This window comes from Cygnus atratus, chromosome 7 (genome assembly GCF_013377495.2).
Source record: "Cygnus atratus isolate AKBS03 ecotype Queensland, Australia chromosome 7, CAtr_DNAZoo_HiC_assembly, whole genome shotgun sequence".
Taxonomy (NCBI): domain Eukaryota; kingdom Metazoa; phylum Chordata; class Aves; order Anseriformes; family Anatidae; genus Cygnus; species Cygnus atratus.
In genome coordinates this window covers 21,810,972-21,828,964 of record NC_066368.1, presented here as the reverse complement: position 1 = coordinate 21,828,964, position 17,993 = coordinate 21,810,972, and the positions used below count along the sequence as shown (strand labels likewise).

General features: G+C 38.5%; 1 protein-coding gene across 1 annotated transcript in view; it reads left to right on the top strand.

Moving 5' to 3' along the window:
* PTEN (phosphatase and tensin homolog) overlaps window positions 1–17,993 on the top strand; it is a 50,015-nt gene that overhangs the window by 19,512 nt on the left and 12,510 nt on the right. Inside the window, exons 4-7 of the mRNA XM_035548574.1 lie at window positions 3,559–3,602; window positions 6,814–7,052; window positions 12,204–12,345; window positions 14,656–14,822. Of these exons, the coding sequence (XP_035404467.1) occupies window positions 3,559–3,602; window positions 6,814–7,052; window positions 12,204–12,345; window positions 14,656–14,822 (592 nt within the window). The remainder of the gene's footprint in view (window positions 1–3,558; window positions 3,603–6,813; window positions 7,053–12,203; window positions 12,346–14,655; window positions 14,823–17,993) is intronic.

Here is a 17,993-nt window from a genome sequence, read left to right as displayed (position 1 = left end):
CACTGTCCCTGTTCATTATTTTGACTAAACTACCACAGCAATCAGTAGCATGATGGCTTCTCAGCTTTAGAAGTGTAACGTTTTCATCAGAAAAGTCAGTTATGCTAAAAGCTGTTCTTGTTACAAAACAGAAATGCTTTCTTTTTTGTCCCTTGATAATCTTTATATGCTAGTTTAGCCTAATTTCATTTGTATGAATGATTTTGTCATGTCAACAGATGTTGAAGGACAGGTCCTGGTTTTCCTACCCCCCATTTTTTCCCAAAAATCTGAGTTGAGGAATTATTAGTGGAAAAATTGCAGATATTTAGAAGCATATTTATTTAAAATAAAATAATAAAACACAGTCCTAATGGCTTAGAATAGTAGTATCCAGGCAATGCATTACACTTTGAAAGGGTGTTTTCTTTATCCCGAAAAAAATGGATCACTTGGAAGTGGAGACTCAAGTTACTGCTGCATAGCTTTTAAACTTTGTCTCTGGCTAGAGAGGCCAGGTTATCTATGTCTTTACGGGTGCAAAATCTGTACGCATATTAAGTAAATAAATGCCATTGGGTGAATTGCTGGAGTGTTTGGTCATGCAGTAGGAAGAAATCACAGCCTTTGGGTATTTCAGAGAACAGCATCTCCTTGGATTAATCTGATCCTTTGTAAGTAATTGGCCTGTTGTATCTCTTTAAAAGAAGGAAGTAGGAGTTCAGGGGAGCTATATGACTATATCCAGAAGGATTTCAAGCACTGGCACAGGATTTGATTTCCCTTAAGGTAGCAGTTACATAAAAATGATAGTGATGTGTATATTGAGCAGTTTTCTTAAGGATTTAGAAAGATTTTTCTGAACTGATGCTTAAATGATGTGAGTTTTGCCTTATGCTCACATCTTGGCTTTCAGCTTCCCAGTGAATGTTTGAGCAGTAGATTTCATTTTGTTTCTTGTTTGTTTTTTCTTGATTGTGCCTTTAACCCTTTGCTATTTATTCTGTGTTCTTCCTTGTTTTAACATGTTCATTCACTTTCATCTTCAATCTTCACATGCCACCAAATTATTCTTTCCCCTATTGTCATCTCCACTTCTCCACCTTCTTAAGTATCTTTGATAAAGGTAGATACTTGAAAGCACTGTAATGAGCAACATGGATTTTCTCTGCTTACTTTGTATGTCTCTGTGCGTGTGGGGTTGGCCATTTACATGTCTTTTCTGTATCCTGTGGTCCCGTCAGCAACAGGATCGTGGCTGTGACCAGGAAGGTGCCCATCTGGCAGTACTTTGCATTGGAGTTGCTTTAAATGTGCTGTCAGAGTTCTGCTCATAGGATTACAAAACCCTGATTATTGACTCCTTCCAAAATCCCCCCATTCATCGGGAGATCTGACTGCACTACAGGTCTAACTGTGTCTAAAAACCAAATGCTCTTAAAATGCTAAGCAATGGAAACATCCCCAAAGTGTATGCCAGTGGGATCTTTAATGTCGATATACACGTGTTCCATGCTGGGGAGCGGGTGTATGTTTTGTTCAGCCGTGTCTGGAGTTCAGCATCTGCCCTGTGTTATGTACAGCTCCCATATGAGGGCATAGAGAGTGACATGGCTATGTTCCGTGCTCAGTTTCTATCCTTGGTATCAACAAAACTATTTTCTATCCCTTATGGTATTCTACTTGCTACTCTCTCAAACTTAACAATTTGAAAGCTTTTTTTGCCCATGCGTGGATTTTTTTTTTTGTTTTGAAGAGTTTTGTCCCGTAGTACCACTTTGAACAGGGTGTTTCTTCAGAAGGAAGAAGGAAACTTTCTTGAAGAGTGCAGTTGGATAAGATGCTTTGTATTAACTACTTTGCTTCCTAGCAGGCTCAACTTCCAAAGTTCAGATGCTGACTAACTTGTAACAGTCGTTTGCCCAGCATGGCTGATGGCTGCTCCAGGCGTGGTGACTACATCTTGGGTGTACTTCCAGCGTCTAACCTTTCTTCTTGAAGGCTCAAGTGCAGATAACGTTGAGACCCACCTGGTAGCTCAACCTGCTCCATGACGCTTGGCCCAGAGAAGGTGTCAGCAATGTGTTCAGAGCTATGAAAACTGCCAGACTTTTCCCTAGCTAAGGCCTGAGCCAGGAAAGCTCTAAAATTCAGAAAAAATGGAAAGCATTGAGTGCACTAGCAACCCCAGCAGATCTGCTTCTGTCCCTGGTGTATGAGTCTCGTGGACAAAGCTCAATGCAGGGTCTGCAAGGCTTTGGTTAGGTGGAACAGTCATAAAGGTCAGAGCCTAAAAGTCTGTGTGTCTGAAGGTGTCAAGTAAGCCCTATACAGCTCCAAAAGTGGCAGTCATAGCATACCTGTGAAAGAAAGATAAGTTCATACCCATCCTGAAACTGGTAGGGTTATTTGAACACTATGAAGAGTCCAGGTTTTAACCAAAACAGAAGACCTAGATGTGTTTTGTCTACTGAAATGATCCCCAGCATCATATTTAACCTAGAGTCCTGTTATTTTGAGGAAGAGTTGTTCTCATTTTCCTTTCTGAACTCTATTTTTACTTGTGTAACATAGGAGCACGGCACTTTTCCTACAGAGAGCAACTCCAAGGAAGATTACAGAAGGGCGTCCTATTCTTATCTTCTTTCCCCTTAGCCCCAGCGCCTGATATAGCTCATTTCCTTATGGCATGCCATTTTGGCTGGATTCTGTATATCTGATCAGTTCTGCTTATCCCTAGGCAAGTCATTCTGCATGACTAACATTGTGTGGTTTGCTTTGCTGATAGCTAGCTAGAGTGGATCTTCTGTGGAGTAGTAAAACAGACATTGGTGCAACTCCAGAGTCTTCAGAAATGTGCTTGTTTCCAGGGTCTGTGAGGGGGAAACTGGCTTACTGGCCTTTTTTTCAGTTGACCTAATTTCAAGAACAAATGCCAAGTTGGAGAGCAGTGTCACCATCTGTTTTGATAAAAGCGGTCTGTATTGTAATATTCAGTGGTGCTTTCAGTTACCTGTGGTGTTTGTGTCACAGTTCTGTAATTGAAAGAAGAGTGCTTTGCTTGGGTTGCACTAGCTAAGGGTCTTAAAAATGTCCTCGTGACTCCCATGACCCCTGGCATCTGTGTTGTTGCGGATGTATCTTGACACATACTTTGAGAGCAGTCAATTGGTTCATGAAGGTCACAGCCATCTTGTCCATATGTGCTTATGTGGGAGCAATAAAGCTGCTGGAGTGGCTGGAATAGTTAATGCTACAGTGTTAAAAATAATAGGGTGTTGCATTACTTGGGTGAGTGTCTCCATTGAGAGTCACACTGACTAAAACACACTGATGGACCACAATTACCATAGGGTAAGTAGTTGCATTTCAGTAAAATAACTGATATTTTATTGAGCAACTTAATAAATTTGCAATAAAATATTTTTTTCTGTATGTAATCTCCAGCTGTAGTTTTAAATCTTAATGATGATGTGTATATATAATTTTCCATTATGTTGATCTGTATGTTCCAAGGTGTGACATGTTAGGAGTGCTTCAGAAACTTGTCTTGAACTCCTGTCTTATTTTTCTTTTTAGATGTGCTGAAAGACATTACGACACCGCCAAATTTAACTGCAGAGGTATGTTTTCACTGTCTAATATGTGTATTCTCTTTAAATTTCACAGTTTATGGATGAAGATAGAATGATGAATAATAATAATTTAGGAAAGTTGGGAGTGAGGAATGATGTCAAATAGCATTTGAATTATTGAAGAAACTTAGTATATTCCTTATGCTTTCAAAAAAAATAATAAATGTGTTCCTGACAATTAACTAGACCAAGACCTAATACAGCAATCAGAAGTCTACTGTTTCAAAAATTGTTGCAGAATGGCTTGTATAGAGATTTCTGTTTAATTCAATTGGCAAACCTACTATAAAATAGAGCTGTGAGGGTTAGGGAAGTCTATTTTTTTTTTTAATGCAAAAGCATCACTGAGAATAAAAATGGAGAACACTATTAAGCTATGTCACTATGTCACTGTACATATACAGCTTTTCGGAGTTCTGGACCATACCCTCAGTTGCTCTAAAAAAAAAATAAAATCCCATTCGATGATTCTTTGAGATGATTTGGTTCTTAGATACTTTGCAGAACTACCAGAACCTGTGGGGAAACTTTTAGGGGCTCCTTTTGATGAGGCTCTTGGGGAGTGGAAACTGATGTTCCTGTTTTGTCAGTATGAATGCCCCAGGTAATAAATACTAGGTCCTTAACAAGGACTTGACTTTTTTATTATTTATTTTATAACATCCTTCTAGTTTTAAAGAGGGTGTTTAGAATGTGACCAAAATGCAATTGGCTGCTTTAATGTCTGAATATAGAGGAACTGAGGTTTTCATTTGTAAGTCATCTTTTCTCCTCATTTGTACTAATTATGTTGAATGGCAGTGTTCTGAAACCTTACTAAGCATGTACAAGCCAGAAAGAAAGTATCTTAAGATCTGCTTGGGCAATTTATTGGGTAAGAGAAAAGGCATAAATGAAAAGGACGTACTTCTAATATAATGTCCAGAACATGTGCTTGCATTAATTTATGCTTTCTGTTATGGAGGTGGTTGGATCCCTTCGCTGTCAATCCCATCCAAAAATATCCTTTGTGACAGCACCATTTACAGCTCCTCTGCATAAGCTGTTCTAGGGAACTACGTATTTTTTTGTTGTTGTTGTTGTTGTTGCCAAATTAGTTACCTTAGATGATCACATTGGTGACTTGGGACTAACTTTTATTAGTAGCAGCAGAATGGTTGTCCTTTAAAATCTTTGGAAGTGAATTAACTTCAAAGGGAAGTTCTCCTTTCTACGCTGAAAATGTGAAACACCATAGTAATTCAGTTTTCAGCTTGAATGTTCTAGCATCAAATGCAAAACCAAACATTGAAAGCTCTTCAGTGTCAGATGCTGGCTTTCTGTCCAGGGCTTGTGTGGTTTCTGAAGTACTTCCATGCTGGAAATTGTCTTCTACTTTGCCATGTTTTTTTGTTTTTGTTTTTTCCCTTATGTGCTATGGAGTTTTTCTTGAAATGTCTGGGAGCTTGGAGAAAGGAGTCAGAGCTGTTCTCCGTGCGGTGCTCTCCAGAGTTAGTAACATTATCCATGGAGTACCTGCACTCTCCTCAAAAAAGCTCGAAACTCTACAGCTTAATATTTCCTAAGGTTGCTTTCTGACTTTTCGTCTGAACCATCGCAGTACACCCATTTCACCAGCTCCTCATTCAGTCTTTGCAGAAAATCCTGCAGGGTTTGCCTGTGATCCCAAATCTTGGAGAGTGTCTTCAACAAGCTGTTACTACTTAGGATTTTTCAGACAGTTCTTTTGGGACTCCTTTGTCTCTCCTCTTCACAGGAACCTTACTGGATATGGTTAACATAGGAGATGCTGCAAGTCTTTGATTCTGAATAGTTTCCTATTTTAGGGGCTTCTAAATAAATTCTTCTTTCACTTATATCTGCTGCGAAAAGTAACATCTGCGTAACTTTGCATGCAATGGTTGCTTTGGGTGTCTTTGCATCTTCAAAGTGCAAGAATTTATTTATTGTACATTAACGTTCATTAAGCTTTGCTGCTTCTTTAACAGAGATTATTCACTTTATCAGTCTTCCCTTTTTGGTCTCCTAGGAGATTAAGCGGACAGTCTGTACTGCAAGAGAATAAACTGTCCTTGCAGATCCCTCTGAAAGGCTTCAGACTTGTGCTACAGTGATTTAGCAGTTCCATAACTTCATACCTCACTTCTGCTCTTTAAGTCCTTGGAGGTTCATCAAAAGGAGCCTTGTGTGTATGACAGGAGAGTAGTACTTCTGAAACAAATACAAACATATGCCAAAAATGAAATGTATTCATTTTTAGACCAGAAAAGGAAATGGTGTTTCTAGCTGAGAAATTTTTAAAGGAACCAGACTTGTAAGGTCCCAAGTCTGTTGATCAGGAATCAGGGTGTGCTTTGAGAAGTGCAGTTCTGACCAAACTAGTACATCTCTATGTAGTTCTGCCAACCAGTGTGGCATTGTCTGCTGTCTGATTTGATGAGTCAGGAATAGGTTTGTTTTTGGGTGCTACTATCTGCCTGTTGCTTATTTTTTGCTCAGAGTGGGTTTTTTTGTTTCCTACATGCTTGCTTGAAATTATTTCCATCTCTAGATGGAAAAAGTGTGTGTGTGTTTATACATATACACACATCCACATAAAAAAAGGACAACTGTGTTTGATGGTTTCCATCTTAAAACCCATAGGTATTGCAGGTGCCTTGCATGAGATTTCTTGTTTGATTACAATTGTTTAATATATAAATTAGTTTTGTTTCTAAACCGCTTTGAGCAAATTCTGAGTGTTTGTTCCCAATGTAGAACCAGCCACTCAGAATTCTTGCTGCAAAATTCCTGTCTCTGATCAGTGAGTGAGGTTTGGCCCTGCTTTCTCTCAGCAGGTAGTCTAATTATTGACTAATGGATTTTCACAAGGTTGTTCTTTGTGCCAGTGCACTCTTAAATTCCAGAAAAATCATGTAAAATACAGAGTCTGTGCCACTTGTTTCAGAAGCACTGTGAAATAGTCTCTGTAAGATACGTGCTTATGTATTAATAGAGAAATGTCTGTGATGTGTTTAGTGTGTAGTATGCTGCTGAATAACAGTAAAAACAAAGCTATATGTATATACATATTACATATAAGACAGTTTTTATTTAGAATGTTAATTTTTTGTGTGTGTTTGTCGAAAGGTGACATGTTTAGTTGAGCTTGCTGTAGTTTCCTTTTGAGATTTTGGTAAGTTTTTCTTTCTTGTTACAGTTGCACAGTATCCTTTTGAAGACCATAACCCACCACAACTTGAGCTCATTAAACCTTTTTGTGAAGATCTTGACCAATGGCTAAGTGAAGATGACAATCATGTTGCAGCAATCCACTGTAAAGCTGGAAAGGGACGAACTGGTGTAATGATATGCGCATACTTGTTGCATCGAGGCAAGTTTTTAAAGGCTCAAGAAGCTCTAGATTTCTATGGGGAAGTAAGGACCAGAGATAAGAAGGTAAGTTACTTTATACTTTTCCTGGTTGGGTTCAATTTGAATAGTCAAACCCTTTAAGAAATGCTTTGTAATATCTGATTTGATGCGTAATGTTTAAATGCTTTAACGTTATTGGATCTGTACAGTCCTTCCCAATACAAAAGCTTTCTTAAGCAGCAGAAGCAATTAGCCACAACATTGAAAGTCTGTTTTTTCCATTTCCTGTTCATGATGATCTGGACAGTTTATTTTAAATAGCCTTTTAAATAGTGTTCTGCTGTGTGTTGCATCAAATAGGTGGTTGATGAGTGAACCTTCTCGTTCAGCATTTTCAGCTGAAATAAGAGGATTATTCTAGGTTGTTTTGCCTGAATGGATGAGCTGTTCAGTTCCTCAGGTTCTCCCAACTTCTGTGGTGTTGTTCTGAGATGCATAGTCATTGAAGTGCTTTTTACAGATGAATATCCACTGGAAGAGTATATCCAGTCCACTGATGGATGCTCCCTTTTCATTAAAAAGCATTGTTAAGGATAGATATTGTCTGCCTCAGAGCCTGCTTTGTCAGGGGTGGCCATTTAATTTCTTGTACTTCTGAGGAGTGGGTGGTTGTCGTTTCAGAGAAATGATTTTTGTGGCTACAAGAGCTTTCTGTTAAGACCTTGTCAGTGGTGCAGACTGACTTAGCAGTAACTGTATGTTGGACCTTTTTGGCTTGGTTATGCCTCATTAATGGGAATTAAGTCTTTTTTTTTTTTCCCTGAAACCTTCTCCAAATATAATAAAGTGTATGATGCAAGGTCGTTTCAACAAGCTTCCCTGCTTATCTTCCATCATTTCCTTGTACGTGTTGGTAGAGTGGCCCTGGAGAATCATCTCAGCAGGCCAATTTCAGCCTATTGAAGTACTGAGCTCTCTGTGTTCCTGTAATATTTGCATAAAGTATTAATTTCACAGTGTGTAGACCTCTAATAAGTGGAGTTTTGTGTTTGAAGGCTCTTGAGAGCTGAAGTATCGCATAAGGAATTTTAGGACTTGGCTGTTGATCCATTAGAAGGAGCAAATGAATTCCTAGTTTGCTGTTTTTACGAGATGGAGCTGCTATTCCATGTTCTGCTTTAGAAGATAGTTGTGGTATGACACTAGAAAGGAGACAGTGTAAAGGTTTCTCACCACAGCTTCATGGGTTTTGGTAAGAGGGCATGACAGTGAATAGGAACAAGCTGTGTGATGAATAAACAATGTAGATTGCTCTTACTGATAAGGATTATCTAAAGAGCCAGATAAAATAACATGAAAATCGCAAACCTCAACAAATACATGGTGAAGTATGCTGTACCTCAGTTTCCTTTTTGTATGAAGAGGGTAGTGTTTCTGTGTGTTACTGTTCGGAGAATAAGGTCAGTTAAGTGTTCATTAGTACCTCAGCGGTCCCTCTGGCATGTTTGAGGTAGCAGAGGGTTTAGTAAACAGGAATAGTGAGAGCCTTGTTTGGCTTCACTGTAAATACTGTCTATAACCAGCAACTTTGTTTTGGTTTCGATGTCTCTTCTGGAAGAGTTGATTTTTCCCAGCTCCACTTGAGCCTGGTTATCTTTATTTGGACAGTGGGCAGTATGTGATTCTCATGATTGTAACAGTAGCGTGTATAAACAGGTATTCTAGTGTAGGTTCTGGGAGCTTTGTCTTCCCTTTCGGCCAGTGTTTCAGTATCACATGCCAAGTGCTGCTCTAGGATTTGACACTTCACCACACCTTTATATAATTGACTTCCTGAACTCAAAGTAATTGAGACATCAAGAGAGCTGCTTGCACCCAGGGACAAGAAACTTTTTGTTGTTGTTGTTGCTGGGCCAAGACATGCATGATAAAGGAAAACTGGCTTTAATTAGGTACCATATTTTCTTTAAAGCAAGCACAAGGTGTGCACCTTTTGTATAGCTGCTCAGAATAGTACAACTAAAATCACCGTAGCCATTAATGTGCATGGCAAAGTGAGTCTCAAGAGGGTTTAGTCCATGCTGGCAGGAAGTGTGAGTCTAATTGCAAGAGGAAGTATGACTAATTGGTCAAGAGAACAACCCCTGAGTACTTCTGTAGCAAGCATTTCCCAAGTGCCTGATGGGACAAGCAGCTTCGCGGAAGCATTTGCAATATCCAGCGAGAGTTGTTGTAGATTAAGCTGACAATTCCTAGAGAGTCTGCTGATGTACTGTTTGTCCTGGGAAAGGTAGTGGGGAATAAGACATTACAGAGCTTGAGTCTAAAAGGTTCTCTCTCACCTAAAAGTGATTTTTTTCATATAAGCTGCCTCATTCAACTTCTGTAACTCATCATGGGAGGGATCCTTTTTTAGAAAGAGAGAATGGGAAAGATTACAAGGCACTGGATAAAAAAGTGTCTGTTGGTCACCACCACTGTAGTAGAACAGCACTGTTTTCTTTCTCTTTAAACCAAGGGAGATACTGTTCTCTGGAATTTGGTAAATAATTGTGGTTGTCCAGCCTGTTTTCAGAACTGAGGAAGAAGTCAGTCCCAAAATAAGTCTTCTAAAAAAATGCTGCTGCTTCCACAGTTTGAAATGGTTAGCTTATCACCTCTTTTTTCCTTAAGATGGATACTGAAATACTACTGAGATTATGAAAACCGACAACTCTAGGTTCCTACAGCTGGAGCTTTCTATTTATTCCCACATCTTCTGTGAAGGGTTTTATGGTGAGGATAGTCTCAGAAGGAAGCGTGGCCTACTCAATGAATAGTTATCAGCTGGGAACAGCTAATCAAATACTTCGGCTGGAGATGATCCATTCAAGAGCATTCTTTGACCTTCATATTGTTGTATTTGAGGAAAAACTCCTAATAGTGGTGATAGCAGCAATTAAATGTAACTGAACAGGAAATAGAAACCAATTACTTTCAGCAAGGAAGTCTCAGAACGATTTTTTCAGCAGCGTAGATATCCAATGTCTGATGTGTCGGAGCTGATCAGTTACGATGGCTCAGGTGACAAGCTCTGCTAAACCCTATACCATAAGCTTAGTCTGAGGCTGCAGATTTAGCATTGCTTTTGCAATAGGACACTTTATTAAAGTGACTGTGGGAATATTATTTCGAAAACTGTTTCTTCTTCATAATGCTGCCCATGCTACAGTGAGAGGAGAACCACGAGCAGCAGCTTAGAATTCTGGTGATGACTACACAGCTCAGCACTATCTTTGAAACTGTCTCAGGGACTAGAGGAGCTTATTGGATGCCCATGAGAAAAAAAAAAAAAAAAGGTTGATGGGGGTTGGTGTGAAATACAAGCAGCTCAAGGAGAAAGTGCTTAAACTGCTTCCCTGTTCTTTATTCTTCCTTGAATAAAAGTAAGTGGGGATTGATTATACCTCTCAGAATATTACCTTGTTACGAAAGAATTCTTTTTGAAAACAAACCTTTGAAAAATGAATAACTTTCTGTTCCCTTTCACCGTGGCTGATTCTGAGGATCTCAGGGTAAAGGCTATGTCTCTGGGGAGTAGAGATCTCAGATTTGCCTTCTTGGCTGAGAACTGTTTTTGCTTTGAGATCACCTGGCACTTTAGCCATGTAAGTGGCTCTGTTCCCATCATTCTGGACCCATTCCTAGTTGCCTTGGTAAGGTGTGCTGGGCTTTCTTAGTAGGGCACATCCTTTATGGCATGGAAAAGCTATGAGCAGAGAAGGGAGGCATTTTTTTCACCTGTAAGGCTTTTTTCTGGTTGGCGGTGTCGACAAATCACTAATGGTTTGCTCTGACACTGGGATTTTCTCAAGCATGAAGCTCAGATTCCAATAAAGCAAACTTGAAAGTTCCCTTAAGGAGTGGGTCTGATAACTACCAAGATGACATCTGAACCAGAAGTAGAAGGCTACTTAAGAAGGCAATTGTACAAGTCCTATAGGGAAAAGCCTTCTTGTGTGATTTTAAAGCAGCCGAAGTGGTATAACTCTCAACATTTTTAAAATAAAGGCAGGAAGATAGCCAAGTACTCTGGCTATCCTTAGCCTTATGGCTGTTGTGAGGTGAAGGAGATGTTAGAACTAAGTGTTTATAGATGCACTGTGTTGTGGATTTTGTGACTAAATGCTTACAGATTCATATATGAAACCTTGTGTTATTTGCAGTTTATTGCAATTTCACATTGTTTTAATAAGAAAGTGTACTTAATGATGCAGTTGCAAGTATATAGTATGGCCTGTTACAAAACATATAATGCATTTTCTAGGGAATTCAATTTGTTTTCATCTTCATCACTTCCTCTTGAAAACAGTAGCTATAAGAGCTTTGAAACTATTTCTTGAAGTTTAAGATTTTAGAATTAGTAATAAAAGTGTTTATTGGTTATATGGTCTCAAAGCAAGGGTTTGCTTCAGAGTTGTAATTCATTTGAGAAGTTCTTCATTTAACAATTTGAACCATCAGGCCCATATTAACAAAACTTTCCAGTTTTGATTTTCAAAATGCATTTCTGAAATGTCTTTAATAGAAGGTAGTGTCAGTCATGAGTACAGTGATATTAGCAAACAAAAGAAGAGTCCTCTGAAACTGCTGTAGAAAAGTAATTCATGTACTGGTGCTTAAAAATTACACGGGCCTCCTCAAAGTGATGCTGGAAGTCTGTCACACCCAGTCTGAGGGCTTTATGTTCAAGATATGGAAAAGGTTGCATTCTTTACCTTGCTGTTTGAGATGGATGCCAGGAAATACCTACAAAAGTAGCTGGAGAACCAGACAGGTGAAGGAGATATGGACAACTGACTGGGAAAAAAGGGGATGTGCCCAAGGGCTGTTATATTTTTGCTGTTTTTTAAGGTGACCAGGCTCCGACTAACTTTCTAGTTACAAGAAAGAAATCCCTGTGGGTTGTTAGGAGCTACTAAAAAGCTGTAATGATGGGTTTCTGTGATGGAGCATTCCCCTGCTTTCGAGTTACTACCAGCATGGGTATTTTGCTCTGTGCTAGTCTCCAGCCTAACTGCCACAAAGGTTTGCTCAGCATAGACCATGGTGGTTTATTCCATGTACTTTTGTTTACCTTATCATTCTTGGTTTATTCATCTTTAGTTACATCCCGAGATATTAGGCAGGAGCCCTGTTAGTCACTGCTAGCAAATGGTCTGGATGCTTTTTGACATTTGTTTTCGCTTTGTTTAGGGAGTAACAATTCCCAGTCAGAGACGCTACGTGTACTATTATAGCTACCTGTTAAAGAATCATCTGGATTACAGACCAGTGGCACTGCTGTTTCACAAGATGATGTTTGAAACAATTCCCATGTTCAGCGGTGGAACTTGCAGTAAGTACCCAGTGCTACATTATTCTCCATTAGTTCGTGTAAGGAAACAAGGCAGCATTTGAACTTGACTTTAAGTCACTTGTGTGACGCCAAGCAGCCATGCCATAAATTACCATTCTGATATGAGATGTGAACGGCAGCATGTCTTAAAGGATGGCAAGACCATATTTAAATACCAAACTTTCCAAAATCTGGTGTGTTAGTGTGGTCTATTCATTTTCATCCTCCAAGGTGTAGTAAGTTGAGGTCTGTGACAGACTTGTATGACCATTTTACTATAATTTTAAATTGGGAAATATGTAACTGTTTAAAGCTAAATAGTTTTATACACGTTTAGATATTTGTTCCTTTTTTAAAAAGCCACTTTTTAAAATATAGCAACTCTTCTAAAATATAGCAACTCTTGGGAAACATGAATTGTTGAAAAACATTGTTTAATGGCAAGTTGGCTTCAAGTGCAGTGACGTTACTCTTCCCATGATGGTTTTCAAAAAAAAATCAGCTCCACTGGGTACATATCTAATTAACTATGAAAGAAATTTTTCTTTATATAGAGACTTATAAAATATTATATATACCTGTAAATGAATAATCTGGGTTGCTGGTGTGCAGTATGTTAGCAAGGAACAACAGATTCCTTGAAACTTCCTAGTGTAAGTACTTATTTACTTCTGTCTTTCCGTGGGCTGTGTTTCAGAGCAGGAACTGCCTGACATTGCGCGTTCATTTTTTGTTACGGTGGAAATGTTTTTTTCTAATGGTTTTGCTATGGGGATTACTGTAGTATGTAATTAATTCCAGTGCCTCTTGCGGCTCTGATTAAAATTGCACTATTAATGTTGTTGTAAGACAGTACCTGAACACAATGCACATAAGAAACAATCTAGCAGCTTGTCAGGCTGGCTGTATTTACAGGAAGAGGAGGAGGAGGAGGAAAGGAAGAGCCAGTGCCAGAAAGCCTCTGTCTCTGGGATGGTGGTGTGGAGGTTACGGATTTCTGCATTTTCTCGTTATTCAGTGTTTTGGAAAACTATTACTTGCAAAATCAAGTTACATGAAGTATGAATCGTTAACATGAGCATTAACTTGTTTGGCCATACCAGGTTGTTAGCATGCTATTTTCACTGTAGGATGCTGAGATAAATATTTGCTAAGCATATAAGAGGACAGTACTTAACAACTTCAACATCTTTGTGTACTGCAACAATTTGTTTCTGTGGAGATTACAATGATTTTTCAGAACGTGAAAGCAATGATGTATTGCTCTTTAGTGGTGTATCTACTGTGATAGTACTAATTTTACCAATATATAGTATCTTTCAATCTTAATTCTTTGTCATCTTCCTTCTGTTTTGAAGTCACAGACTGAGCAGAGTCATGTCTCTTGGGCAAAAAAAAAAAAGAAAAAAGGGTTTCACAGTGCTGAGGATTTGAGAGAGATAAGTAAGTGTTACGGATAGGCTGTTCAGCAAGATAGTGTGGGTATGCTTGGTAGAGATTCCCACAGCTCCGCAGTGGTGGTTTCCTCATTGCTGTGAAGTCTGAGGCAGATACGGTTCGGTGTGTGTTGTCTAGAGAGCAGGCTACATCTGCTATTAACAGAAACCAGGAGTAAATGCAGAAGGATTTTTTTGAATAAATTTCATTTAATATTTATGGCTTTCATACTAGTTTCCATTGGCAACTTCCAAATTACATTTGCTTAGGCTGCACCAAAAAACCCTCACAATTTCAGCTATTACCTTAACTGAGAAAGCTATGCTATGGCTGGCTCTGTTTTGTGGTGGTGATTTACAGGACAGACTTATGGTCTGCATCTATATAGTCTGTTGTTGGTGCTGACTGGTTTGTGTATTAAATTTTGTCCTTGTTTTTGTTTGTGTAACAGTTCTGTTTGTGTAAGAATAGAAATCAGTTTGATCTGACATGACTGCCCACTCTACAATGTGAAGATGAGACAAAAGAGAACAAAACCCCTCAGTTATATCCATGTAGTATAGGGATGAGAAGGAATGTGCAAGGAAAAATCAAGTAGTAGTTACTATATGTAGTCATTATATGTTAAAAAGAAACAGCAACTTTTCACAAATACTATGGTTGCCTGAGAATATTGCTACAAAGTATGGAAATTTGTCGTTTCCAGTGGTATCCAGTAAGGTTTTTTATTGCCCTGACTCTTAGCAAATACTTAACTTTCAAAGTGCTGTAGGTTGTTGTTATGGTTCTGTTATTGTGGTTTTTTTTGGTTGGTTGGATTTTTTTACACTTAAAGGCATTTCTTGCAAAGTGACACTCTGTTTTGCCACGCAGATCCTCAGTTTGTGGTGTACCAGCTAAAGGTAAAGATATTCACCTCTGCTTCAGGACCCTCCAGACGTGAAGACAAGTATATGTACTTTGAATTCCCTCAACCTCTGCCAGTATGCGGTGATATCAAAGTGGAGTTTTTCCACAAACAGAACAAGATGTTGAAAAAGGTTGGTTTTCTTGTTTTTCTGGAAGATGTTGTTGAACCAATGCTGATGCAGGACTAGGATTTTGTCTATTTTTCAGTGATGTATAATCGCTGTATTTAATTCTTTTGTGTCTAGTTTTCCCAAGTAGGGAATCTACCACAAAATGAAAGCTGGATATTTTAAGTCAGTGAAATTAAGTACAAAGGTTGGATAAAAATTATGCTGGATATGTATTGCAGTAGTTTGGGTAGTAGTGAGTAATCTAATTGAGGAAGAAACGTTCTCATTCTAAAAATAAACTTGCATACTGAGCAAGTTAACTCCAGCTGTTTTCTTCACTAAATTTTCTTAAGGTTTTAGCAGGCACAGAAGATCTCATCTGTGTGCTGTTGGCTGATTTCTATCCATCTGTCAAATTTGGTTGAAGTTTCGAGATAATTGAGTTCCTACGCACTTTGTGAAAATATCTCTGCAATCTATTCAGCCATCTCTTGAGTTCATATTGCAGTGTTTTGTTCAGCTGCAATGCCTTGACATCAGACGTTTAGAGAATTCACTCAGAACTGAGAATTTTATCAGTATCTCAGTTGTGGGGAAAAAATTAATCTGGAACTTACTATGGCACCAAGATCGATGACTTCTTAAAGATAAATGTCTCATTCTGGTGCTTGTGGAACTAGTTTGCTACTAAAGGGAAGGGTAGGGATGAAATCTTGTTGATTTAAAGGTTAACTTTGTATTTACTACAAAAAAATCTGATCTTTATGAATAGTTGTTTACTGTTTAAGTTATAAAACTTATTAGCATGCATGTGTATTACACATCTATTTAGTTCATGGGTTTGTTCAGTTACAAGGTACAGTTAACTAGTATAATGGTAAATTTTCAGTAGTTAGAAATGTCCTCTTCTGCTGTCTGCAAAAGTTTGAACAGTTTATTAATAGAAATATTTTCTTCTGCTGCTTGTTTAATCACGTCTTAATTGTTCAGTGCAGCTGTGCAAGATAGAACTGTAAAACAAAGTATTTGGCAAATTGGAATGTCTCATTTTAGACATTAAAATTATTGATGCTTAAAGCTTCAGTGCAGAAGAGAAAGTTTTGAAAGGAGCACCCAGATTAGTTCTGTGGGCTAGATGTGAGGAATACAAGGAGGAGATGAAACAAAACCGAAACATTTGAGTCAAGGTCCTGTCTTATCTGGTCTCTGTTCTATCTGAACTGGGAATTGTGGTTTCTTTACTGTCTTTGGTAATACATGGATTGCAAACAGACTTCATTGGAAGCATTGTGCTGCGTTTCCCAGTCCCCAAGTAAGCTTTCATAACACCAATACATAGTTCTGCTGGATCTTGGGTCTGTAGCACCCAGATCATATTCCTGCATTTGTTTTACCTCTATAGAGAGCACCGAGATCCAGTGACAGCATAAACTAGATGTCTTCATTGTCACATGACTTCTGTAGTATAAATTCAGTCTTCAAGAATATAGAAGAATATAGTAGAAAAGTTTATAGAATTGTCTGCAGAAATGTAGCAAGCACATTACTGTGCTGTAGCTTCATTTCAGAATGTTGTGTCAGCTGTGGTTTCACTATTCTAGGTGTGTGGATTACAGATAGTGTGAAAGTGCTCCTTTTCTCAGTGTTTTTGGATAGCCAGAGCTAAGAAATGCTGAGATTGTGAAAGCTGTTCTTTCTACATCTGCAAGCTTTCCTGAGATAGGAATGGTCTCTTCTCCAGACAGAAGTCTTCTGTAAAGAAATCACCTTGATAATCTGCTTCAAAAATGTGTTGAACATAATGTCTAAATGCCCTCAACCTTTTGTAAGAATTCAGGCCAAAAGAAAGTAGGTGTACAGTGTTAAATAGTTCTGATAAGACCACCTCTGCTAGCTCTAGCGTAAATGAGCAGAAAAATTCAGGGCATCTGTCTGGTGTAAGCATCCTAGTCTGTTTTTTGAAATCACTGCCGAGTTCTTCGTTTTGAGAATTAGTGAAATATTCCATCTCTGATGTTTGCTTTGGCAGCAGGGATAGTCCTTCCACATGGTCCCTGTGACACTGTGTTATGTAAAGTGACTAAGACGAGAGTAGGCCAAAGGTGAATGTTAGTGGCAGAAAACCTATCCTGGCACAAATTTGAACACTTGTCTCTGTTTCACATCTGTGAAGTCCCCTCTGCATCAGAGGTAGTGAAGCCTTTTTCTTTTCTAGATAAGTTGACTGTGCATTGTTTTTACTCGAAACCCAAAAAGAGAAGGCCTTCTGGTGTGGAGATTTATTACAGACTTAGCAGTCGCTGGAGTGATCACCTAAGCTATGAGGAGTAGCTAAATAGGAGTGACAGTATTGTATCTTTCAAAGATTCTGGCTTACTGAGACATGTTTATGGAAGCTGTAATTACAAGTCTGTTGCCCATCACTGGTTCTTTTTCTTGCAAGGTTTTTTCTTAGCAGATTTATAGGTAGTTGCTAAACAAGTTTTCTTGCACACATTTAAAGTCATCACATATCTACCAGTCAGCATTTTAGCTTTCCATAGCAAACCTAATCAAGAAACCAATGACATAAATTTAACTATATAATTCTTGATCTATTCTGGACCTTGGGCTGGAGGATGGCTGTATCTCATCTCTGGAAATAGAGTATTTTATGCCCTCCTGCTTGGTCTGACTTGGTGCTTGATACAACTGCTGTCAGCTTAAGCATTCTGGTCAACTCGTGTACTTACCTCCAAATTTCATAGTCCTCTAAAGAACACTAGTATTATCTGCAGATTGCTCTAGTATGGAGAGCAACTCCTCAACTTTGATAAAGCTCTTCTTGGAGAAAATTACTCAGCATGAAACAAAACAAGCTTGAGTGGCCATGCAACTTTGGTGCAATGCTAAGTGCTTAATGTAAAATTTAAATCAGTCATATTTCCTGTCTTTTTTTAACGGCAAAACTTAAGCAAATTCAGTGTCTGCTGAGATGACCTTAGCTAAAGGATTATTGGTGTTGCTGAGAAGATCTTGGTAAGAGGGTGACTGCTTTGAACAAGTTACCCTGTTTCAGCTCTTTCACAATCTCTACTACCTGTCATCAGCTAGTAAGTTCAAAACTTTTGGTCTTTTCTTGTTTAATAAAGTTGTTTTCTGTATTTTTGGACCATTTTTTTTTCAGAGTGATGTAGTTACTTCCTTTCATTC